The sequence below is a fragment of the Atta colombica genome, unplaced genomic scaffold (genome assembly GCF_001594045.1).
Source record: "Atta colombica isolate Treedump-2 unplaced genomic scaffold, Acol1.0 scaffold216, whole genome shotgun sequence".
Lineage (NCBI taxonomy): Eukaryota > Metazoa > Arthropoda > Insecta > Hymenoptera > Formicidae > Atta > Atta colombica.
Window position 1 is genome coordinate 863,173 of NW_017259312.1, and position 25,735 is coordinate 888,907.

The 25,735-nt window shown below is 33.8% G+C and overlaps 3 protein-coding genes across 3 annotated transcripts in view; 1 reads left to right on the top strand and 2 right to left on the bottom strand.

Moving 5' to 3' along the window:
* LOC108687766 (serine/threonine-protein kinase BRSK2) overlaps positions 1–7,716 on the bottom strand; it is an 11,090-nt gene extending 3,374 nt beyond the window's left edge. Inside the window, exons 1-8 of the mRNA XM_018193714.1 lie at positions 7,617–7,716; positions 2,293–2,473; positions 2,076–2,216; positions 1,836–1,986; positions 1,483–1,698; positions 1,144–1,343; positions 797–1,027; positions 28–329 (exon numbers count right to left, since the gene is read on the bottom strand). Of these exons, the coding sequence (XP_018049203.1) occupies positions 28–329; positions 797–1,027; positions 1,144–1,343; positions 1,483–1,698; positions 1,836–1,986; positions 2,076–2,216; positions 2,293–2,473; positions 7,617–7,716 (1,522 nt within the window). The remainder of the gene's footprint in view (positions 1–27; positions 330–796; positions 1,028–1,143; positions 1,344–1,482; positions 1,699–1,835; positions 1,987–2,075; positions 2,217–2,292; positions 2,474–7,616) is intronic.
* A 10,172-nt stretch (positions 7,717–17,888) lies between these two features.
* LOC108687765 lies at positions 17,889–21,332 on the top strand. Its single transcript, XM_018193713.1, has 3 exons — positions 17,889–18,128; positions 20,571–20,705; positions 20,983–21,332. Exons 1-3 carry the CDS (start codon positions 18,023–18,025, stop codon positions 21,009–21,011), a joined length of 270 nt encoding a protein of 89 aa, XP_018049202.1. The 5' UTR covers positions 17,889–18,022; the 3' UTR covers positions 21,012–21,332.
* Positions 21,333–21,441: 109 nt separating this feature from the next.
* LOC108687764 (ruvB-like 2) lies at positions 21,442–23,793 on the bottom strand. Its single transcript, XM_018193712.1, has 7 exons — positions 23,664–23,793; positions 23,166–23,273; positions 22,651–23,085; positions 22,152–22,584; positions 21,817–22,085; positions 21,638–21,743; positions 21,442–21,557 (listed from the first exon to the last, which is right to left on the bottom strand). Exons 1-7 carry the CDS (start codon positions 23,667–23,669, stop codon positions 21,520–21,522), a joined length of 1,395 nt encoding a protein of 464 aa, XP_018049201.1. The 5' UTR covers positions 23,670–23,793; the 3' UTR covers positions 21,442–21,519.
* Between the last annotated feature and the right edge of the window lie 1,942 nt (positions 23,794–25,735).

Here is a 25,735-nt window from a genome sequence, read left to right on the forward strand (position 1 = left end):
ACTAAACATCTGATATGTTCAACTTACCTGGCTGCACTTCATTGAGTTCAATACCGATATTGGCAAGCGCCGGCGTCGGCGTCGGGACACTTTGACTCGTTGGACTACTACCGTTTCCGGCGATAGTATTGGCGGTGCCACCAAGGGAGAGTCTGTGTGCACCGCAGGCAATAGTCTGGCCCATGTGCGACGTCGGCACTGCTCTATGAGGACTGAGTAGACCTGCAGGTGCATGCAACGGCGAGTTGCCCGGCGTTGACGTGTGCGAATGAGACGCATGAGTATGGCATCCACCCGTGCTCGGTGATCGACGCGCGTGATGTCTCGTGCTGCAAATAATTAGCAATCTAATTAACGGAATCATGAATTTGTCATTGTACACGAAAAACATTAGACGCATCAATTAAAATATGTCTTTTTTTGATATTTAATCGAATGAAATAAACGAATTGAAATGTAATTCGATAATCTGACACAAGTTCAAGCTTGTAAATGCAGGACGAATTGACAAAAAAAAAGGGAGAAAAAATAACAAGGGGAGACACGTGATAGGTTGTGCACGCGACATGTATGGATAACTGACGCTGTCACGCGATTTCTAGCCAGTTTGAAGCGAACCGCACAGCTGCCTATCTTTACACTGAACGTTTTCGCCGTTTACAATTGGCACGTTAATTTTATCGGCAAAACACGCGGGTGTTCTCGACTTTGTTCTTCACACAATAAGAATATAAAAATGACTTGTCGTCTGCAACATCGTTTTTACTTCTTTTTATTAAAATTCACGCTTATTTACCTCGACTGTCTTCTAGGCGTCAAAGGCGAGCCATGGCTGATTTGTCCGAGATTGAGCGCGGTACTTCCATTCACTCTACATGTATCCACCCGTTTTCTCGGCGGATCGGCCTCTAATTGTCCTGCGGATCCTCTCATGCTACTCCTCATTACCTCGAGCTCGTCCTCACACGCTGGTCTTCTTCGCTTCCTTTCTAGCAGTAGGAAGTATATCACCTTCTCCGTATTGTGGCTGAGAGAATATTGATGCATCAGATTCCTCAGTTGCTTTTCTCAATACTTTTCTCAACGCTCAACAGAAACTAAATGCAAAGTCTTTCTACGAGAAAGGAATATATTGTATCTTACTTTGGACTGAGCAGTTCTTGAATGAGTTTGTCGCGCTCCTTGAAGCAACCAAGACTTGCGATCGCTTGTAGCACGTCGGGATCGATTGCTTCCACGGACGGAATAACGTGCGTCTGCACTACGTCCATCATCGACAATTCCAATTCCAACTCGCCCTTTCCCGCCGCCGTTACCCAAATATGCCTATTTATTTCTGCTAACTAAAAAAAATTTACATTTATTCAGAAAAAATATCTTAGCGTTTGTAAATACATACATGTATCTGATGTTAACATGTTTAGAGAGAAAGAGAATATTGCAAATTTTTTTTATTTTTTTAAGAAACAGAAAAGAGCTCACCGTTAATCTTTTCTCGGGATCAACTTCAATCATGCCTCTGAGCAAATTCTGACATTCGGGCGGTACAAAATGTGGTATGTAAAACAATCCGCGCTTAACTTTCTCCAACAATTTTCTCAAATTGTCGTCGTCGAAAGGTAAGGCGCCTACTAGAAGCGCGTAAAGTATTACTCCACAAGACCATACATCTGCTTTTCTACCATCATACTTTTCACCCTATTAAAAGGAAGCAAACGTTATTTCATGACGTTGAACCCAAGTAGCTATTACTCGCTACTTAATATTTTTGTGTAATTTGATCGTAATTGATCGTACAAATTCATCACAAATTGATCGTAATTGAGGGCTCTTACTCTAATGACTTCGGGGCAGGCGTAATGAGGTGATCCGCAACTAGTCTCTAGCATAGAGCCCGCGGGTTGTAAAGACGCCATTCCGAAATCTGCTATCTTAATGTTATTCTTCTCGTCCAGCAACAAGTTCTCAGGCTTCAAATCTCTATGGCTAAAAGTGATAACAAAATCAAACGAGCAAGTCCGAGATTATTTCGTACAGACACAATTATAAGGTAAGCGATAATACACGCGACTCACCATATACTATGACTGTGGCAAAAATCTAATGCAGAAATTATTTGTCGAAAAAATCTCCTCGCTTCTTTTGGGGTCAGTCTGCTCTTTTTAACCAAATAATCGAACAGCTCCCCTCCTGAGACGTGTTCCAGAACAAGATATCTTGAACAAATTTAGGAAACGTGATATTTTTGCCTTTATTAACTTTAATATTTTACATTTTCATCAATGTACTTACAGATATTTCTTGTTTTCATATACATCCGAGAGCCCGAGCACGTGCGGATGATCGATTAGTTTCATAATGGCGATCTCACGCTCCACTTTCATCAACACAGACTCCGAAAGCTTTTCGCGGTTGATAATCTTGATTGCCACCTTCTTCCCCAACACACAATGTATGCCAAGCTTAACTAAACCTAAAATTTAAAGATAACACAATATTTATGCAAGTATATACATATAAAAAGTCAATAAAAAAATTTCTCTATATTATTTGTCATTAAGTAGACTATTTGATTTCTATAGCACTATGATAATTGTAATTTTATTTTTTGCTTTGATATAATTCCAAAATTTTTAATTATTAATTTGCCATTCTGCGATCATAGAAAAATTAAAGAAAAATAGTTGAACAAAAAAAATCAGTGAAGATGTCGATGTGGAACGTCTTGAATTATTTGGGGATTGAATTATTTCTTGAGAATACGATGGTATGTAAACACACTATTATCCTGGACAGACACAATGATTTTACTCGAGTGGTTTGACATTCTTTCCGCTTGGTAAATTCTAGGAAGTTTGGCAGCGTAGGCAAATTTCTATTAAAAATCACTTTTCGAGTATTTCGGGTAAACATAATTTTATTAATTTGCTGTATCAAATTTCGGAACAATTCAAGTTAATCAAATACAAACGCTTTGATTTTTTATTATTCGATTTTATTATCTATTAATATATTGACAATTTTAGTTACTTTCAGTCTATCTTATGTGTCTTGCGTAATGAAATAGTTGGCTAATTACATTTATTTCACATCCATTTTTTATTTATTAATGTATTCAATATCTTTTTTATGCACTTGGCGTATATATTTTCTTTTTTTAAAAAGATTTTTTAAGAGATTATTCTTTTCGAGAAAAACTATTTCTGTATAATTATCTATACAGATCGAATAATTACACACTATTGTGATCGGCTGAATTCGCGGTAATGTACGGATATGTGATAATGCTTTAATCAAACGCATGTTAATTCGCGCATAATTCGCCTGTTATAATCACGAGAAATCTTTTGTTGATTAAATTCTTGTGAATTCTATGATAAAGAATACTACATCATTTTATAGCTATTAGTTACACTAATTAACATATAAATCATTGATCACATTAAGGACAAATTACAGGAACTTATTATAATTGAAAAAATCAACAGATTTATGATTTTTTATAACGACGAGTGATAAAAAAATGATTCAAAAAGAAGAGCCAATGCAGAAATGGGATTTATGAGGTTGATACAAAATTGATTTAAATCGCCATTGGAAGTCCACGAATCGCGCCACACAATGTCTTTATCCACTTAAATGGCTGCGCTATGACGATGACTGTACATGGCTTAAGCAGATAATTAAGGGAAGAAGAAAAAAGAAAAAAAACACAGAAAAAAACTGTCTGTTGTGAGATAATGATGGAGAGCAATTAAGAATCCTCGTAACAAAGTCATATCTGAAGGATTAAGAGATTTAATCCTAAATAAAGAAGATCTTGTGTCGCTTTACACGACGATTACATAAAAATTGCGAGCATTAATGCAGGTCCTCAGGCGCAAAGTGATCGATGTGTTTTGATTACTTGAGTGAAAAATAATATTTCACGTGCGCATCAGCTTCTCTGTATCTGTATTGCATACACTTATTTACATATCATCTAAAAATATATTACGTTTCTATGACGTTACGCTAGTATGTTATAAATAGTCCAAGATATTTTTTATGATCGATGGCTATCATCTTTCAGCCATTCTCAATTGAAACGCGTGAGATTGTCTCGTCTGTGATTGACGAGATGACAATTCCTATGGAATTAAACGAACGCGACGTTTCCCATCAAATTCGGTGGCAATTGCATTAGTGGTTATTGAGACCATCGAGAGTTAAAGTGCACTTCCCTCTAACGATTTACGTCATCCATGATTTAACGGTGACGATAGCATATGTGCATTTGTAGAGAGAAACCTTCGAATCCGTCACATGCAGTTTAGAAATTTATATTTACCGAGATAAAATTTTACATAAATCTATAAACAAGTTACATCTTATTGTTAATATGTCCAAGAACTGATTGTGAAACGTCTAACAACGAATTCTTTCAATACATAAATTTCAATACATAAATTTATGATATTAAATTTAATCTTGAATCTGCTTTCGAATACCTGGTAGAAAAAGTAAAAAATAAGTTTTATGTAAAAAATAATTTATATAAGTTTCCAATGAGCAGAATGTCTAAAATCGACGCATAAGCAACTTTGAAATTTTTAAAAAAACATCTTTTGGATATAAAGAATTCTGAAAGATATCTTAAAATTATATATTTTATGCGTCGATTTTAAACATTCTACTTATTGGATTAAATCATTAAAGCCTGAGTATATCAATTTTCGTTCATTTTTTTCAAAATCGATTCACACACTAAGCTTTTACTCGAAGATTTTTCGTACGTCATTTAGCATCTCCGTCTTTCTTGCGAGAACTATCGTAATGTTATTATTTTTCTTTCTAATGTTTCCATCGATTTCGTCAATTATAATTCAAACCATGTGCACTCATGTTGCGAGCATGAGCGGCAATTTCATTACCCGTTCGCGCGTGGGTCATGGAATTCAAAGCGTGGAGAGGAATTCATTCGTATGATTAACGTGCCGTATTGTCACGTGCCAGAGCATGCACCCCTTTCGAGATGCATACGGGATCGATATAGTCCATCGGAGGAAATGACCACCACGAGACCCATCCGCTGAAAGCCGAGCCGCGAATTCATTAACGAGCTTTTGCAAAATTACGTGTTGATCGAAGAAGCAAATTGTGTTTCTATTTAAACCTCGCATCTGCGTCGCAAGTTCCATTTCTAGATATTACATCTAAATAAAAAAATGAATGGAAAGTAAAAAGTGTTTATTGAAAAAGAGAAGAATGTCTCATTTCAACATCGCTAATTTACTCTTGCATTTACACGCAGAGTATACGCGTAAGGCGAATCGGCGAAAATTCTTTTTTCTTTAATACGTTCATTGTCGACATTATTACTTTCCAGTCCTCTTGCTGGTGACACTTAATTAAAAATGCGTATTAAGATTTAATGCTTCATAAAGATTTACAATTGTCGTCGAGTCTTTTTCGTACAGCGTGATACAAAGCGAGGAGCTCTTAAACTTTGAACTATAACCACATTTGTTATTAGAATACCAAGTTACAAAACAAGAATAGATATTTAGAAATTATATTCTCTATTGTTTTCTTCTGCTTTTTTATATTCTTTTGATGATTCATGCGTTCCTCTTCAGTGGCATTTAAAGGGATCTTAAAATCTGTTTTTTACTAATTATTTTTTAAATAAGTGTTTTTCTAACTGCTTTTATATATACAGATTTAAAAATCCTTCTCCACAATTAAAGTATAAGAGATAATGTAATTCAAACCAATCGACTTTATGTCGAAAACAAAAAAAATAAAATTAAAGTTTTGTTATCGGCTTCTGACGTTGACTCGCAACAATATTTGCTTTCTATGTACAAGTTTTATACTTTGTATGTATAAAACAATCTTGGTTTGGATTAGGGATTACATGAACAAACAATATTGTGTTCTTAGAATTAGGCTTAGATACTTCATATAAAAAATTAATTATAGTTAGAAAATTTGTACGTATTTATGCGATATTGATGTAATAATGTGTAGTAATATATCAATGACACGTAATTGTATGTATGTAAGGTAATATAGATAGCTTTAGAATCTCCTTAAAGGGAATATAATCTGATTCTGTCAACTTATAATTATGCAGCAGTAAACAAATGTAATTTTCTTATACTATATTTTAGATATGCGATATTATTATAGATATGCTGATTACCCTACTCGAAAACGTTGCTAATTCTCTGTCTGCCATAACCGTTACATGACATAATTAGTACGCTGTCAGTATCGATCGTATAATAGCATCGAATGCCTTTGAGGTGAGAGCAAATTAGTATGGCGTTAAACTTCCCTCTCTGCAAATTCTGGACGCGCGAGTTCTTCATAAAATATTGATTCTGTAAAACATTTGTTCTTTTATTTATTTCTTTTATAATTTATTCCGCAAAAATGAACTTTTCAGTCAGAAAATATTAAAAAATAAATTGGAGTAATTAAATTTTAGATGAAAAGCTCATTTTTGATCATAAATACTACCGCAATACATTACAAGATAAAACTTCATATTGCAATTGAAACTTCTGACGCTTGCACAAGTTTACAGCATTATATTGAGAAAGAAAATTGTTCATTTGACTAATTTAATTTAGTTATCTTCATTTCTTTCAAGATATTTAACTTAAATATTTAATATACTCTTCATCGAAAGAAATAAAAACTAAATTAATTTAATTAAATGAACTATTTTTTTCTCAGTGTATCATTTGTAAATATGTATGTGCAACAGTATTTCAAAATATTGTTTGGTTTAAGTCTCCTCGATGTATAGTAAGTTACATAAAATGTGTATATCTATTCTTCGAGAATTTGCACGTGTCGTACGTAGTTACTCCAACGACTAATTCGTATTTGAATATGAAATGAGAGTAGAATGATATGCATGAAGGCAAAAAAGTCAAATTGAATATTCGAATTGAACCGATAGCCTACGAAAATGCATTCGGCAACAGTGTCATAAAGCTAATAGTCTTGTCGCGAAATGGCTTCGATTTGATCCTATTACCGCTATAATTCACTATTACCGCGAAATAACTCGCATTAACCATCATGTACCTGTTACAAATTTTTCTTTCTATTTTCGTATTGTTGCGAGAACAGAATTCTCAATTTTTGTAGATTCAAAAGACATAAAAATATATCCTCGTTTCGGAAGCTTGCGTGGGCAGTGAGATAATCTGTGAGAATTACAAATGTTCTGTCACAATGCGGCAAACCTTGAAGTCCTGCGAAAGTTTCGCGATAAATTTGTATCGATCAACGTATCATTAAACCTTAACCGTTTAATCTTTTTCAATTAAAAAGGTGTAAAACAGAGTTTAAAGCTCTGTAACTGAGAAGCGTGTTGGCGAGATCTCGTATATTTTCTCGAATACGGAACTTAATTGAACATTCTGACTCGACTTGATTAGACATTCCTGTGGCTATCGTCGATCGCAATAACGATTGCAACGGAGATTTGTAACAGAGGGGGGGGAGGAGGAGGAGGAGGAGGAGGAGGAGGAAGAGAGAGAGAGAGAGAGAGAGAGAGAGAGAGAGAGAAAGAGAGAAAAGGAGCAAGAAAGAGGGGGAGAGCATGCACCACCCACCAGTCTGGCCTTTCCCCAAGGTCTTTTCCAACCGATACGGGCCGACGTACTGATGGGTCTCCTGGGTGTTGGACCCAACGGGGCTCTCCTTGCCCTGCATCGCCGCTGAACCACTTCCTTCCTCTTGGTCCGCCAGGTTGAAGGGTTGTTTTATAAGAACGGCCAAACAGAGTTGAACTTCGATCTTTCCTCACTTTTCGTTCTCTTCGCTCGCCGTTATCACTTTCTTGTGAATTTTAGTACCGGTCTTCTGTGTCCTATCGCGATTTCACGCGACATCGTGCTCTTTGTCGTGATTTGTGATGGAATACGGAAAATGTTTCGAAGATAATTTAATGAATAAATTGACTTCGAGTTGGCGTATATTTTTTCAATTTCATTCGGGCAGCAATTCAAAGATAATCATTGCGATATACACGTCAAATATCATTTTATCATCGGTATTCGTCCATTCCTTTTCGGAGAACATCGCGTAAGTTTCAAGATTCGAGCACAGGTTATTTACGAATATCGTCGGATCGTTGCCTCTTTTTCGCTCGAATTAATCGACAACTGTAATCGACGACTTGTAAATTGCGTGTCGTATACATTCCTCTCGTTGTCACTAGCTCAGATTTTTATTTTTCGATAAAGTAACATTCATGAACGAGAAGCGATGAAAGACACCGCTAAATATCCCCAGGCGAGAGCATCACGCACCTGAATTCACTGCATTCACTATCATCGTGACGAATTTGACATAATTTTCTTTTATCTTTGGCGGATGCTTCTTGCGTATTCTTTTCATATTGCCTCTTTCACCGTATACTGACGAGACTATCGGAGACGTTTCAAGGAATGTCAATTAACTGGTGTAGTCTACTCATTTAAATCAGCAGAGAATCGAATGGATGATAGACACAGGGATATATACGGCTATATATTTACAAATATGCCTGCTGTTGTTGCATTAGTCGATCGTGGCCGGCCACGATTCCACAAACACGAAATTGGGCGCCATTGTGATTCGAGGAGAGATTCCACACGGTGGAATCCCTTGCTTCGTCGAGGACGTAGTTCAGCCCTGACGAAATTGGCCGCTTTTGATCGGTGGCGGTGTCGCAGCTCCTCTACTTTATAACGGTTCTCCTCTCGTTACGCCAATCCTTTACTATCAAAATTCTATTCAACTCTCGTTGATCATATCCATCCTGCTTGGCACTCGACGAATTTTACTTGGCGGCGATGTTTTAAAATTTCTCAGACACCCTCGGAGATCGGGCAGAACGTGTGTAAACTTGAAGAAGAGACCACCCTCCTTTTCCAAAGTCGCACCATCACTCTATCCCGCGTGCACTTGTGCATCGATGATATCGCTACAGTCGAGCGATAAGCAGCGTGATTACACTTGCAAGACCGGGCTGCAAATCGAAACTTTTTGTCACGACGAAAAGGATCTCACGAAGAATCTCTCCCTCACTTCACGTTTTTATACGTTTCGCATTTATCTTCTTTCGTTTTGGCGAAACTATGTTCTCATTTTAGAAATGAAATTTAGCTCCGTCTTACAGAACTGACGACGGCCACCACGGCGCTCCCAGTTCGATTATGTGCCGGACATACAGAGGGGGTAGAAAGTGCGCGCGCAATCCCACGCCCGCAAACGAGGAGACCCTTTCCACCCTCTGCGCGCATGGGAAACCACCACCGACCGAAGGCGACGGGAGGGTATCAGACTGAACTCGGGAAAACGTGGCGGAGAGAGCAGCCGCGTGTCTACCTTCGGGGGTAGTAGAGTGTACGATATGCGGGGGTGGCATTGCCGCCACGTCCCGTCGGTACAGTAACGATCACCGATGGTTCGCGTCCGAGCTTTCGTTCGTGGTTGAGTGAGTTTTCCGTCATGCGAGGGTGTTCACAGCTCGGTTTTTTTTTCTGGTGCTAATTTTATCTCTTAGTCAGAAAGCATTAAATAGTTCGTCTCACTCTTTCATTAAAAAGTGATGCACTCTACCTCGGATAGAGTTTCAAAGTTACATTATACATAAATAATATATAGAAGGTAATATGTAATATATTTATATGCGTAATTTTGACATAATATATATAATAACTTATATTGTATGGGGAAAAATATTTTTTATCTTGTTTTCTTTAGGATCATTTTATGCAAACAAAAAATAATGCTGTAATCTAATGGCAGTATGTTTAATAAAATGAAAACTATTTGGATGATATATTTTATTAGATAGTATACTACATATATATCCAACATTTTTAACATTTTGTACAATTGTCACAAATAAATATAATATGTAAATATTTTTTATACAGTGAGAATAAAAAAAAGCATTTGCTTAGAAACAAAGTCTGCTAAATTTATTTTTTCTTTATTTATTAAATCCTTATTTATTTAATCGTATTATATATTCTATATATTTTTAGTTAAGAAAATTTATCTAAAAATATAAATAAATATTATCATTTTATCATTTTATTTGTACTATTTGCGCAATTAATAATGACGCTTACTAATTATATTTTTTGTTCGTTGTTTTATTAGCGGCACGTGTATTTAATTGAGTTTGACAAGTGGTTAAAATATACACCGAACAACTTTCCATTTATTGGTTGAAACGAGTAATAATACCTCGCGACAAAGTCAGAGTTATATTGTTGTCTCGTGGAGAGAGAGTCGTTTCCGTCTCAAACGATAAAATGTGATTCTTCAGCGACAGAAATGGAATGCCGGAACTGCATTCCGCTGTCATTGATGTAACTCGCTTGACTGTCAACGTTTTAACTGACTGTGACGGAAGCCAAGGGGTTGTCGACTTATTAGACATAGACCTAAACTACTTTCGTCCTATTGTGATGGAAAAAATTGTTCTTTGATTAATAATTCGATTCAATTTATTATGAAATAATTATTATATTTAATATAAAAATAAAAAGATAAAGTAGTTACTTTTGCTTCCGTATAAATGCGTTAAAAATCGAGATTTAATTTAAAAATTGCTGTGCGTAATCTTCTCTCTTCGATTATTGCAACTAAAAACAGCATGTAATGATTAAATTTATTTAATATAAAATTAGAGATGAAATGTTTCATAATATTTTCCAGTAACAGGATCAAAGTTTGTGTGAAAGTTTTCGCTATGTGGATATCATGTATTATTCATAGTAGAATTAGGTGAAATAAAGATTGCTGATCCCTTTCTGTACTAATTAATCGTTTATTATCTTTAATTAACTAAAAAATTCTATTTTATAGCTTTCTTTCAAATTCAATATCAGTGAATATGGATAATAACTCATAACTATAAATAATTAAATGTTATGTACGAATTGCATTTCTTACATTAAGATTTGTTATTTTTTAAATATCATCTTATCCCACCTTATACCAATATCTATATTAATTATTTCCAAACAATCTTTTGTTGCATATTGTAATAAAATATGAAGCGTATTAGAAAACGTTTGTTAAATCATCTCGAATAAGCGGAAATAGCTTCATCTTGATCTTGATCTAAACGAATCGTTCGCTTTCGTAGGGGAGGATTTGCAGGAAAAAGGAAGAATTTCTCTGTATTGTGGTACCTATTAAACGTAGCAGTTAATTCTTTCGGAGAGGGAACGAGCGAGAGAGAGAGAGAGAGAGAGAGAGAGAGAGAGAAAGAGAGAAGAAGTATAACGGAGGCACTTCTCTCGATGAGGCGCGTGTATAAATATGCAAGGAAAATTACCCGCGCCTTGGCGTGAGCTACCATGAGGAGAGCTACTTGCAGAGGCAAAGTGTACTATACAGGGTGATCCATAAACCTGAATATAGAATCTACAATGTTTGATATTTTTGATATTTTTAAGAAAAATTAAATTATTTCTATAAAGGTAAAGTTTTGTGTTTTGTTGTTTTCCAATAAAAATGTTTTTATTTTTATTATAACGAATGTTATTCATCTTTTTTGCTTTTTACATTTGAACAAGAGTAAAATAAATTTAAAATATTTATCTTTTTAAAGTTAGTAATGAAATGGTTAAAAGAAGATGCAGAAGAAGAACCGGTTATAAACCACCCCATAGATTCAGTTTGCAAGCGAGCGAGAGAGAAAATTACAGTATGGTAAAGAGACGGGATCATAGGAGAGTGAGAGAGAGAGAGAGAGAGAGAGAGGGAGGGAAGGATAACAGTCGACGGTACAAGAGGAAGGGATATAGGGTGCTTAGGATCGATAGATATATAGAGGTAGAAAGGAACATAGGAAGCGTCTGATACCTGGGAAACTTCTGGGGGTGGTTTCTTACGAGGTGATTCAACTCCAACTAACAAGCCGTTTTTCAATACTGATCGATAATTCGACCATTCATTTTTACATCAAATTTTCTCGTTTCAGCAATCACGACATAAGATTATCACTGATGTAATTATTATCAAAATTATTGTATAAATAGATTTACATAAATAATTTACATAAATGGGATTTCATATGCTTTTCTTCAGAACAAAATAAATGATGTATGCGTTATATGCAACAAGTAAATTGGTAGAATCAATTAATTATAATGTATATAAATTAATTCACGAATTAAATTATAAATTTTTTAGAAGAAATGTCCTTATCTCTTTTTATTACTTATTAAATTAACTATTAAACAATAACTTGAGTGCAAATTTTTATATTTTTAATATATTTTATAAAAAAACTGAAGAACTATATTATATTAATAAATAAGAGAAATTTTACACTCTGTTATGTGTGTATTATCTGTGTTCTGCAGATATCCTGGATACAAATTTGAAGTTAAACATCAAGAACGCGCGAGCTTCAGGTTTTGACAGCTCAAGTACAAGCTATTAATTGGTCTGGCATCGTCCTTTACTGTCCTCTGCAGAACCAGATAATCGTCATAAATATGCACGGTTAAATTACAATGAATCAACAAAAATATTTGCTTACTGTTTGTCATAAAAATTTAATAGAAACAAAAATTTGGGAACAGAAAAAAGTAGATATATGCATTACGTGTAAATTTGGATATATGTTTGAGGCTTCGTCAAATATTTAATCAGGGACAGTCGAGATTAAACTGACAATTTTATGGTGATAGTGGAGATATCTGAAACATGTCGGGAGATGAATATTTCACTAGAGTGATACAGACATAGTTTATCCGCACTGTCAACTTAGCGGATTAAATCCCGATGTAATTCCTGATGTGAAATTTTCTGGAGAAGCTTACGATCAGCTCTGAAATGCACCAATGATTAAATTTTTAATATATATTAAGGTTGTTGTATATTATGCTTCTGTATATTGCTTGTTTTTCCGCAAAAATCAGATAGAACTTTAGAAAAACACTGTAAAAGATTTAGAAAAGCTTGACATTTAAGTATATCATAATTAGGGTTGAATAAGTTAATGTTTTTTTTAACTGAATAAAGTTAAAGTTAATGGCTTTACAAAATTAATAAAGTTAAATTGAAAGAATAAAAGTTGAAAGAATAAAAAATTAACTTAACGTAAGTTAATTCAATATTGAATTAAGTTAAAAAAAAAGTTTTGAAAAAAATTATTTTTTAGATCAAAATGTCTTAATTTTTTTTTAAATGAGATTAAATACACAATTTACAATTTAAATTATTAAGTAAATTAAATTTTTAATTTTTTTATTCATATGTGATATATAACACATAACGATATAACTATATAAGTTAATAAAACTTTAAAAAAAGCTCACACAAAAGTCAGCACAGAGAAAATATAAAATCAATGATTACTTTTTAATAAATCTTAATCATGAGAAATTGATCAATTATAATCGAATGCGAGAAGAATGTTTGACTGTTTAATTAGTCAATTTCTTATGACTTAAGGCTTAAAACTATTGTAGATTCGAATTATGGCATAAGGCTTAACTGCATAAACCAATCAGAGGGCTATATTAGCATGTTAAGAACTTAAGATGGTCTTAAAATATGAACAAATACGAATATACGCCCTTAATCTTATTATATCTTATTATTTTTCTAAGATATTTAAAAGAGGTAAAAAAATTTTTTAATTTAAAAAGAAAGTTAAAAAGTTAACGTTTAAAAGTAACTTAGTTAAGTTAAAAGTTATTAACTTTTCAACTTTTTTTTTAATTTTTAACATTTAATTAGTTATTACCCAATCCTGATCACAATATAATGGATATGATACAAAATAAAAATATTACTGATTCGTTTAGAAATATATTATTTTGAAATATTATAAAGACTCCAAAAAAAACTGCACTCTTTTATGAGTCATGTGCGTGAATATGATATTTTTCTCATGGGGATGAGTAATACACATATATGAAAGGGAGGAACGATACTAACATGCCGAAACGAACAGCGAATACTTGGCACCCCTATGACTCCTCCGCTTCTCATCTCCTTTTTCCATATTATTTTCACTTTCCCTCAAACCCTCGAATCTTTCTGTCTTTTCGGAAATATTGATTTTTTTGTATAATTTCTCTTTTATTATACTTTTAGAAAACTTTTTTTCTTTATAATGAGTTTAAAATAATTATCAGCATGGGATAATATTAATGACATATTCTCTTCTAAGTATATGTTAAACGCATCGAAAGTGCAATATACATATGTAACATAGTTTGATTTATACAGTTGCTAAATGTGATCTCTATTAAGCGTGTACTTTGTATATGGACTTCAGAGTATGATAAATCACGAGGGTGTAGCATCGGGTGCGCTCCCATGGGACATAATAATATAATCGCGTCCCAAAGTACCAAGTTTGACACTGCCAATGTCGGACGAGCTTCAGAAATAATTAACAGCCTAGTTTCATGTCTCTTAGTTTGACTGGCATCATCGATCGTCGAGAAACATAACATCTCTTCATCTACAGATTAAATTTTCTAATGCAATAAATAATTTAATTAATTCTTCCTGCAGACAAAGATGCGAGAAAGTAATGCGTTTTTAAAATTACTGTAATTGCAGAATTTTGTGAAATTTGTACATAAAAAAGATAATTTACTCTAAGACATTTTTTAATTATTTTCTCAAAGTTAATTATTAGAATTTTCTAAATTAATGAAGATGTAATCATGACAATATATGTAACATAATTTATTTTATTACAGATTTCCAAGTAAGTGTATCTACGATAATATTTCACTTAAAAGTTACCAAGATGTGGAGTCTCTTGAATATTTTAAATATATACACATAAGTAATTAGGAACTCATTACGCCTCATCTTCGTAAAGTACAAATAGTTCTTCTCGAAGACCACGTTCTCAGAGATTGCTTTATAACAAAGAGGTAACAACCACCCTCATAGGCGTGACAACTCACGTGTCTGCCCACGCAGTAACTCGTGCATACACGTGAAACCGAGCACGTGAACAAGGGAGTAGGCTTTGATTCGGACTTTCGAGCGATTCTGCGAGAACTTTACGAAGAGGACAACGAGGGTTGGTGGTATTCTCTGCGTGTAGAAGACCTCGGGGAAATCCTAATATTTTAACCAGCGTGGCGGCGAGGTATGAAAGGACCCGCGCAAGCAGAACACTGAAAGGGAAATGGGGTGTTGTACCGAGTCATCCCTCGTCTACCCTCGTAGACGAGCGTCTACATTCGTATATATTCGTATGCGGTACCCCTGGAGGGAAGTACTTGCAATTAACGCGGTAAGACTTGACTATTGCAAAGGGTAAGCCGTTCCTTCACCCTCCTTGGGTTCTTTCGGTTCCGATTCTCATTTAAAGTGAGCTTGGAGGAGACGAGCCGGAATTTGTGTTCAGTTATTTGTCAATGATACGTATAATTTTTGCGCTTGTAATGTACGTATATAATTATACTATGACATAATGCTATTTGTTATATTAAAAAATATTTTACATGTAAAACATCTTTGCTTATAAATGATCTTTATCTTTGCAACGAGCATATTCTCGATACGTTCATTCGAGAGTGGATTTCTTTCCCCATACCGGAAATTGACTGTCCATTGTGCTACTAAGTGCATATCCGTGTGAAATCTCAGCAGTACAGTCATCTCGAATTTTCGGATATATTCTCATGTAAAACGATCAGTCGCCGTGACGAATACATTTTGTTGGTGCATTTCTTACAATTGTATTTATAAAATATATAGTGTCGTCGTACATAAAATCAGTAAGTAAAATTCATAATTTTTTTATCCCAATAACAAGAATGATAAGTTACTTAATATTAGTATTATAGTAAAATATATAAAAATATATGTATGTAAAAATAATTTTTATAACCATAATATATTACAAAATATGATAGTAAAATATGATAGTAAAATTATTTATACACGATTTCAAATTTCGACACGTTTGACACGTAGAAGAAATAAAATATTTCGATATCAGCTATACCGATATTTTTCAAACTTATTATATTTGACTCAAATAAATAAAATGTGCAGAAAAAGCAGTGTTCTTAGTGTTGATAACACGATGAACGTAACGATTATAGGAGCACGTACGTGCAAAGTTATTGAATGTTTCCGCAGAGCAATTTTGTTCGATTATATCTCGGTCGATATATCTCGCATTTCCCCAATCTTTCTCTTCTTTCTTCCATTTGATTACTTGTTCCGGTAGAAAAGTGGTAATAACGATATCATATTCCCGGCTATTTGATAGACTATTCACAAGAATATTCCGTCGATAAAAGTTACCTCACCGCTTTATTCTACGGTCAGACTCATTCTTCTTATCATGTCATTTAATGAATTTGTATCTATAGAAATCAATGAAACCTCGTGTATATTTATATTCTATCATTTTTGTATCATCTCTTTTTATTGAATCATACTTTGCAATTCATAAAATAAAGGAATATTATAAATTAGTAATTTTTCTCGGAAAAAGAGAATATACTTACCAACAATAGTATGTCCAAGTCTAATCATAATTTGATAGCTATCTCTCCAGCACTCTACTTTCTTCGCGTCACATGGCAAAAAATCGCTGAAAAGAAGAAAAAAGAAGAAGGATTCAGCTACTTCTGCTGACATAACGCTCATTCTTGGAACCACTTGCAATTCTTCAGCGTGAAGGAGACGCCTCTCGGGCACCGCAAAACTGTCATCGAGTGAATAGAAAGCTCGAATAGAGCTCTACGATCGTTTCTTCTTCAATCTGAATCCTTTCACTTTTTAACCCAGTTTCCATTGTTAGACTACTAGCCTGTGTTCCTGTCACGCTTGCTGATTACTGAACTGTCTGCATAATTAGTACTTATCATTTTTTTTATTTCTTAAAATCATTATCTTATGTCTTATCTTGTCTACAATTAGATATACATATAATAAATAATAAATTAGTTCATATATTCTATTTTTAATAAATTATATTAAAACATGTGACATATTTATGTATTTAAAGCGAAGAAATTTGTATTTATGTGTCTTTTTTTGTATACACTTGTACGTCTATTTGTGTGTATTCACGGAAAAATTCTTGAAATGACGCAGGTATATAAAGAATGATTAATACAAATCCTTGACGCTCCTTGGTCATCGTTTACAAGCACTTTGTTTCTTTCTTAGTTTACCTTCAAGCGGAATAAATTGTGGGCGTAATTTCGTCTCGAAATAGTTCGTTTTCATGAGAAAATAGCATAAATGTATATTGTATTTATGAAATGACGCGATTTCGTAAATAATTATACGTCCAAATGTTGTTACAAAATGTTATAAATATTTTTCTGTGCAAATGCATAATAATTTAACGCGTATTAAAATTAAATGTATATTGAAAATGTCATTTTCAATTATTTGGAGTACAATAAAAAGTAGAAAATAGAGAATAAGATCTTGCGAAATGAATCTTAAAAAAAAATAGTAAACATTTTTTTTAATACAAATAGAAGTGTCTTTCAATACGCAACGCGTTCGCAGAAAGAGATAAATAAATTAACATTTAAAATGTAGATCAACGTGATGCAGTAGCATAAATAAATTACAAAAATCGAACTTTCACGCGTTCTCTCATGCGAGAGAGGAGAGCGAAAGGTATATGACGATGGAGATCTATAACTCTGGTCATTGTTCTTTCTCTCTTTCCTTTCTTCGATTTAATAATAAGTTTCTTATTTTATCTCTTCCTCGTTATTATCTCTAAAATCTGCGCCCGTCTCCTTTGCGCTACGTGGATTTACTATAATCGTAGAATCTCTTTTGGATTACGTCAATTCTTTTAGTTTCCCCACTCACGGCAAGTGTTTTCATTTGCTTTGGTCCATGGTAAACGAGCGCCGAGCGATAGTAGTGCCGCATCAGATATTGCTGCGCAAGGTATTTCTCGCGACCGAATCTGCGCGTATTTATTATTTTTAAAGGATTTTCTTCTATCAACTACTTGACAGCTGCCGACCGCAGCGAGACAGGCATGAGGACTTTTTGGACCATCGTTCTTTGCGTCATCACCGTGATCGCTGCGGTGCACGCCAAGCCAACGATTTACAAAAAGAATCAAGATAATGTATTCGAACCAGGTAAGCGAAAAATCTGCGATTCATTCAAGAGCATCGCAGATTTAAATCGGTAAAAAAAACGCATTCGAATATTTTGCAAACAAATTTAAATATTCTTCTGTCTGCTTATTCTCGCTTTTCACTTGGAAGAGGAAAAGAGAGATTGCGTGTGTATCTTTGAATATTTCTTAATTACGAAATTTAAATTCTTCTTAGCGCACGAAGAATAATTTATTTCTGGTGAAAATAAAAATCGGAACGTAAATCAGATGCATTGAGAGAGTAACAGAAACGTAAACGAAACTTCTAGAAGCCCAGCAAATGAGAATGGATTGAAATGAATTGAAATGGATTCAGATTTTCAAAAATATTGATTCACGAATGTTAAAATGAATGTTTTTCAATCCTGAATGCATTTTTATTCATTTATAGAAATTGCAAGGAACATATCTCTACTGCCTTTCAATCTAAAAATAATATTAGCTTTTTCTGTGTACAATAACACAATTGTGAATACTGTTCAATTCAAAATTTTGAATAGGAAATGTAGTTTTTCAATCCAATTGCATCCAATTGAATCCAATTGAATCTAATTAAATCCAAAAAAAGTATTCGCTATTTAAAATACGCATTTGGATAGAAAAAAATTTCAATCCATTTTAATCCATCTCAGTAACAGAAGCGTAAACGAAACTTCTAGGAGGCGAAAATTGGAACAATGAAATGTAAAAGAAGCATAAATGCTTCTTTTACATTTTAATGTTTCAATTTTCGTCTCCTAGAAGTTTTGTTTACGCTTCTGTTACTCTCCCATTATATTCGACTTATGCTCTGATTTTTATTTTTATCAGGGGTGTCGCCGGCACGTGTGCAAATTGCATGTTTTCCAATACATCCATCTACAGATATGCATCATTGCATAGCAATTTCCCTCTTAAAACAATAATAAAAAAAATGGATCCTTTATTTTACACTAAAAATTGCGTGGACGAAATTGTGCTACGGGATGAGTTTTCCAATTTTGCCAAAGGATCGACCCTTTCAATTTGCGATTTTTACAACGTGTGAAACATACGTTGTCATTCCAGAAAGTCAAATGAATAAATTTTATCCTGCACACCGACACAACGAAATGTCAATATGATACATATAACGTCTTAACAATGTTCGAAAAAATGTATTTCAATTTGAAAGCATAGTTTCCTTTTTTCAGACAAGAGAGACGCAGAAGAAACTTTCACTTTGATAATTAGAATCTAAGAATCTAATTAACCACGCTAATTAACACGAAGATTGCATGTCCTTATTTCTTTTATGCTGCGCTTGTTTCTTCTACACACATCGACCTTTTCGTGCATAAGTTGATGATAAATGTATGTTAACAAAAAGGCAAGATCCGAGGCGAAATGTTACTGGCCATATAAAGAGCGATCTCTCTCGAGAATTCTGAATTCGCGCGAACCGATATTCGACAGGTGAATGGAAACGGAACGGTGATGTCAGCCAGGTAATGCGTAGGTTTCCGATGATCAAATTCACTATATACGCATATCGCGTTAATAACATGCATTTCTAGCTGTATTTTTCGAAGTTTTTTTACATGTATCGCTATATGTATTACGCATGGTAGGAGCATAGAGAGTGATATATCTTTTCTAATCTTTCTCGCTGCCGGCGCGGTTGGAAAGGCGAATCGCTAAATAAAGTAAGACGCCCACGCGTAAAAGGTGTTAATAGAAGTTACATATATGTCGTCCTTGAATTGTCGTTACAACGAGAGAGAGAGAGGATCGACGGGAAGAGGAGTAGAGACGATGCGTTTCTCAGCAACCAAGTGCAATCGTCGCTCGAATGAACAATTCGAAAGGATTTCTCTGTGGTAGAATACTGTAGGTGTATACACTTGAATTCATTCTAGTGTGAACAGATGCCGCTATTATAATGTACATTATAGTGTACGTAAACGAGATTTGTGTCTTGTAGATTAGATGCGAATGTGTTTCACCGAAGATTATACATATTATATGAAACGTATGATTATATATTACATTAGTTCGCTTGCACGTACCGCTGCTGTAATTAAAATCAATATAGATATTCAATTCATATATATAAATATATGATATAGAGCGATATAGAGAGCTCTATCATTGTCATGCGATTTCTGTATACGCGACATTTACTACCGTCTTGACGTTTCCGTCGTTTAATTTTCGGTGTTTCAACTTTCTATTTTTTTCTTGTATGCGGAATGAATGATTAACTTTCACTTTACTTTTGCACATATATATATATATATATTTGGTTTATGTATATCTTGTACCAATTATTGGTAATCAATATAAAATAATTGTACAAGTTACGTTATCGAGTATCGATGTATATAGTGACCTACTAAATCAGCCGACTATATGTATACACTATAAATATTTAATGATTGACAATTTAATATTTTTCTTTCAGTAATGGTACCTGTTTCATCCACGGTAATTCCATTACCCGTGTACAAAGTGGGCTATGGCTTAGGTTTCGTATCGAAAGATAAGAAGACCCAATTATCGTCATTCAAACCAGAAGGTGGCATAAAATTGATTACAAGTATGTACAAAAAGTATAGCTTAAATAAAATTAAGAGATCTTGTTTTTCCTCTTTTCATAACTTTCTCTTTTCCTTATCTATATCAATGAATCACGACACGAATGCAGATATATGTATGAGCTGAATTGTAAAATATATGTATACATATTTTTTACTCGTAAATTATTACACGTGAATAACGCACACAGTTGCACGAAAATAATTTTTTTATTTAATTCATGTAAGCGATTTTTTACATTATCGTAGTAATTATTAATTTATTTATTCTTTTTCTAGTCAGCAAAGTACAAGAAAAGAAGATCTAATGTAAATATTCTAAATTATCTCAAATAATATTGAATCACATCTTCAGAGAACTTCACGTTGGAAACTTATGCGTTTTGTTATTAATCATACTTTCTTATGCACCTGTTGTTGTTAAGTTATCTAATTAAGCTCTATACACCAAAAAATGGACCTCCATGTTAATCTTTAATTATTTTATCATCGAAAATATGTATTATCTCTAAGATATTAAATCAAAACTAGGCAATTACACATTGTATGTACGAAGTTGTTTACACATCTATCTTACCGATTATGACCTAAGATGTTTTAAAGATGTTTTATTTAAGAGATAGAGGATAATGCGAAACATTTATTTTGTTATAAATATGTTAATATATAATTAACTGAAAATAATATTTGTGATAATCATCATTATGGAAGAATACATATATATCGATTATTGCTGTATTAAAAAAATTTTATTCTATTTTTTGTAGTTTTATAACTTAATAAAAAAATTTGTTGTAATGATGTTCTTACAATGTATTATGAAGAAACATCCATGTTATCTTCAGCTGAAGCAGCTGAAACAGTATTGAAAAAATATTTAAATTTTAGTTACATTTAAGTATGCATATTATTATATATAAATATGATAACTTACAGAATTCATTGAACATAAAATCATCTTGATATTCCTTGAGAAATTGCGTAGATCTATTTTCATCAAGAAATAAAGAATAGACACGTTTCACATCATCAATACCGACCTATCATTTAAAACATTACAATAACATCGTTACAATAATATCGAATATATTCATGCAATAAATTGTATCTTACTTCTGTAGTTTTTCTTCGACGGCTTACAAGAGAAGCCGTCGTAATTAATTGTATTGCATATCTCAGCGATGTTTCTGAAGCGATTCTAGTTAACACGGTCAGAGCATCGTCGGTCATTTCGCAATCTTCCTCTTCGCATCTTATTTTCAAGATTTCCTTCAACTCCTTCTCTTGATATGGACTCGTTGGAACAATAATCGCACGATCCAACAAGTCAATCGGAATGCCATGAGGGCTCTTATAATTGGTTCCTCTAATTCTTGTGATACCTACATAATTATAAATTATTAAATAACAACGATTTAATATTAATATAGTTGATTATTCGCGCATACCTCTATTTGTTGCCATAATTACAACTGGAGCCATTTCATTTTCTAATGCTCGATTCAGAAATGAGAAACATTCGATATCTAACATATGTACTTCATCGATAAAAAGTACACCCGGAACTATTTCTGCCTTCCCTTCTTCCCTCCATTCTGCAACTTTAGCATTTATTTGATCTCGCACTTCAGATTTTATCTCTCCGGTATCTCCAGAGAATAGTGCTAAAAAGCCATGAGTTCTACTGTTTATCACATCAACTTCATGTAATGTCACAGTGTGCACGACTTCTTTGCGTTTCTGTAATTCGCCTTCTGGACATTGTACAAAACGCGTTTGCGAACCTGTCGCATCATAATCTCGAGCTCTAGTAAAGGATCGTCCAAGTCTATTGATCTTCCCTGTGGCTTTGTCAATCGTTATAACATCACCAGCTTGTACCTGAAGATAAATAAAAAGTTGTAATACAAACGAGATATAATCTATTTAATAGACATATATACTAACTTTTTCTTTCATTAAGCAATCAATCATTTTATTTCCTAAATCATAAATTGTTTCCATCTCAGTTGTTTTTAATGTCAATTTGCCAACTTTTACTCCAATTCCAGTTGCTGGTCTATCAACTTGAATCTCTACTACTTCACCCTCTATGATTTCTGTCTCCTCCTTAATTCTGACTCCAATAGACTTTCTAATAGCTTGAGTTAGAGCCTCTGTTTTACTCATCTCTAAAGAATAAATTTCAGAACCAGCCATTGATGTGAAAGGAGTATCTAGGCCCAAAGCTTGTGCCATTCCCATAGCAATAGCTGTTTTTCCTGTGCCAGGTTGTCCAGCCAATAAAATTGCACGACCTGCTATTTTACTTTCTTTAATCATCTCTAGGATAACGCCAGCAGCTCGGCGTGCCATGAGCTGTCCAACCATGCCTTGAGAAACCTAATACAGTAACAACAAATGTTAATTTTTATTAGATTGTAAACATATCAAATCTTTACAAAAAAAAGTAGAATATTCACATTGCGGGGTTCTAAACTGTCATTCAGTCCTAAACCTCTGATATGAGAATGAGCACCAATACGCTCTATCCTGGTGACCTCACGTACTTCTTGCACGTTAGTATTAATCTGAAACAAAAAATAAATGGATGCATGAAACTTTAATATTTATGATTCAAGTAATTGCAATAAAATGGATCAAACATTTGGTTGCTATGCCAATCAATAAGGCATAAAATAATTAGTAAATTTTTAGTATTGCTTTTCTTTGTAAAAGCAATATAATCCTTTTATACAAAAATAATACAAACAATATATATATATATATACATATACAGTACAAAGTACAATAAAACTAAATATATATAAAGAAATACAGATCAGCGTAGATATAGTTAATCAGCGTAGATAGAGTTCTTGATGTAATAAAACTTCAATAAAATTATAGGAAACAATAAATTTTTTTTTCTCTAGACAAATATATTTATGGCAGATACATAATTAAATAATAAATCTTACCGCCATGCCTAATAATAATACTACTTCTTTCTCTCAAATCACGCGAAACGTGTGGAAACGTGCAGGCAGAAACACACACTCAAAAACGTGCCAATGCCGTTATTGTATCTTGTTTATGGTAGTGTGGCAAATGTATGTAGTACACTGATATGTATGACTGAAATGTTTGGAGTATTCATACGAAAGTCGAGTAGGACAAATGTGACAACCAATGACAAGGCAAATCCATGAGGAGCTGCGCACAGGGAACAAGGAACAGGGAATAAAAATTTCACCTATTAGAAATCATGTATTGTGAAATACACAGTTTTTGATAGGTTGAAATTTTTCTCTGTTTCTTCATTGTATGTAGCCCTTCTAAGTCGGCGCGATCGCCATTGGCTGCAAACATGGCGTAAAAGTACCTTTTCATTTTAGATTTGTCGCGTCGCATGCTCCAACATGCTCCAACATGCTCCAACATGGCAAAATCCTCCTGCTGTAGTTCCTTATTCACTCTAATGAGCGCATTGAAATGAGTAGGAGCTATGATAGAAGCATATTGGAGCATGTTGAAGCGATGCGAACAAACCTGCTGATGCTCGACGCTCATTTTCGGCGTTAAAATGAGTTACATGATAGAAATTGACGAATGTCAAACGTCAATTTTGATTACGTGACTTATAACGTTTTCAGCCCAACCGGGTTAGACCAACTAAGTACACCTTGGTTAGAAAATGCTTAACTATTGGTCGACATTACACGCTCTACCAATAGGAGAGCAAGAAACATCATTACTTCAACCCAGATTAGTGCAAACTCGATCGGGTCGAAAATGCTATTTTTAACGTTGAAAAGGCATTTTAACGCTGCAAATACTTTGTTAATCAATCAGAAGAACGAATTTTACAAATTGACCAATCAGAGAATACATCAAAGTATTTGCAGCGTGAAGTGAATTGCACTCGAAATTGTAGCCTACCAGCGCGAGTTCTGATTGGCTGCTGCTTTTCCGTTTTCTGTTTTTTTATGAACATGCTCTTATACATTATCAACAATCTCAACACTAGCAGTGAATTTTGGAGCACAGTTAATAGTGTTAATAGCAACCAAAAATTTGTAATTTTTTTTATAACCATAAAGGCGGAAGTCATGCCGGCGGAAGTGGCGGCCACAACCGACTGCCAAAGCGGATGTCATCGCCCAAGAAAGAGTAATGGCGTCCGCGACGAGAGCACGACATTCTCGCGGTTCGTCTGTTATGTCGCGAATTGGATATTGAAACGACTGACTCGGTTTTAACTTTCATCGTTTTCATCGAGAACTTTTTCTCTATAGTTCAGGATCGATCGTGTCTATCCATAAACGAAGCCTGAGAGCTTCTCAATACAAGGCGCTTTGTGAAAGCGTGGCGGCTGAACTGGTGGTTGTGTACGTGCAGAAGCACGTCGTCAACGGAGAGAACGTGAATCTGAGTTTCGAAATGTTCATCAATTCAACGCGGTAATTCCGATTGTCAACTTTAACCGACCAATCATGAACTGAGAATTTTCGGAATCACACGTTTCACTATCGTATGTGTGTACTACATCGTCGTACTCATCCTGTGTGCTACATGGAGTAACGTGACGTGTACATATCATTTTTGTCTCTCCTTGAATATGTTTTCCTCGAGTTAATTGATTTTTTATTTGTAATTATAATTGAACAAACGAATTTTTATATATTTATATATATAATTAATATGAATCTAATTTTTATAATTGAGTCAATATGCAACTCATTAGAAAAGATTGCTGATTATAATAGATTTCTCTTTAAAGCATCTTTTTCTGCAAAAATTATATATTATAAATAAAAATTAAGCTAAATTGAAATACTTTAATAAACAATAAAAATAATTAATGAAGAATGCAATATATGTACAATTATATTAATATTGTTATTTTAATTTTATTTTATTTAGACACTTATAATTTGTATAAAATCAATTATTAAAAAATTTAATTGTTTTGTCAACTACATGATTTTATTTATCATGCTTAAAAGAAAAATATAAGAATCTTTAAACAATATTTAATTACAAATAAATA

Excerpts from the sequence above, each read along its gene's own strand:
- LOC108687765 (XM_018193713.1), top strand. The coding sequence starts at position 18,023 with ATGAGGACTTTTTGGACCATCGTTCTTTGCGTCATCACCGTGATCGCT. Across the intron at positions 18,129-20,570 it reads AGATAATGTATTCGAACCAG|TAATGGTACCTGTTTCATCC; the intron begins GTAAGCGAAAAA and ends TTTTTCTTTCAG. Across the intron at positions 20,706-20,982 it reads TGGCATAAAATTGATTACAA|TCAGCAAAGTACAAGAAAAG; the intron begins GTATGTACAAAA and ends TTCTTTTTCTAG.
- LOC108687764 (XM_018193712.1), bottom strand. Across the intron at positions 22,585-22,650 it reads ATTGCTTAATGAAAGAAAAA|GTACAAGCTGGTGATGTTAT; the intron begins GTTAGTATATAT and ends ATTTATCTTCAG. Across the intron at positions 21,744-21,816 it reads GTCGAAGAAAAACTACAGAA|GTCGGTATTGATGATGTGAA; the intron begins GTAAGATACAAT and ends TTTAAATGATAG.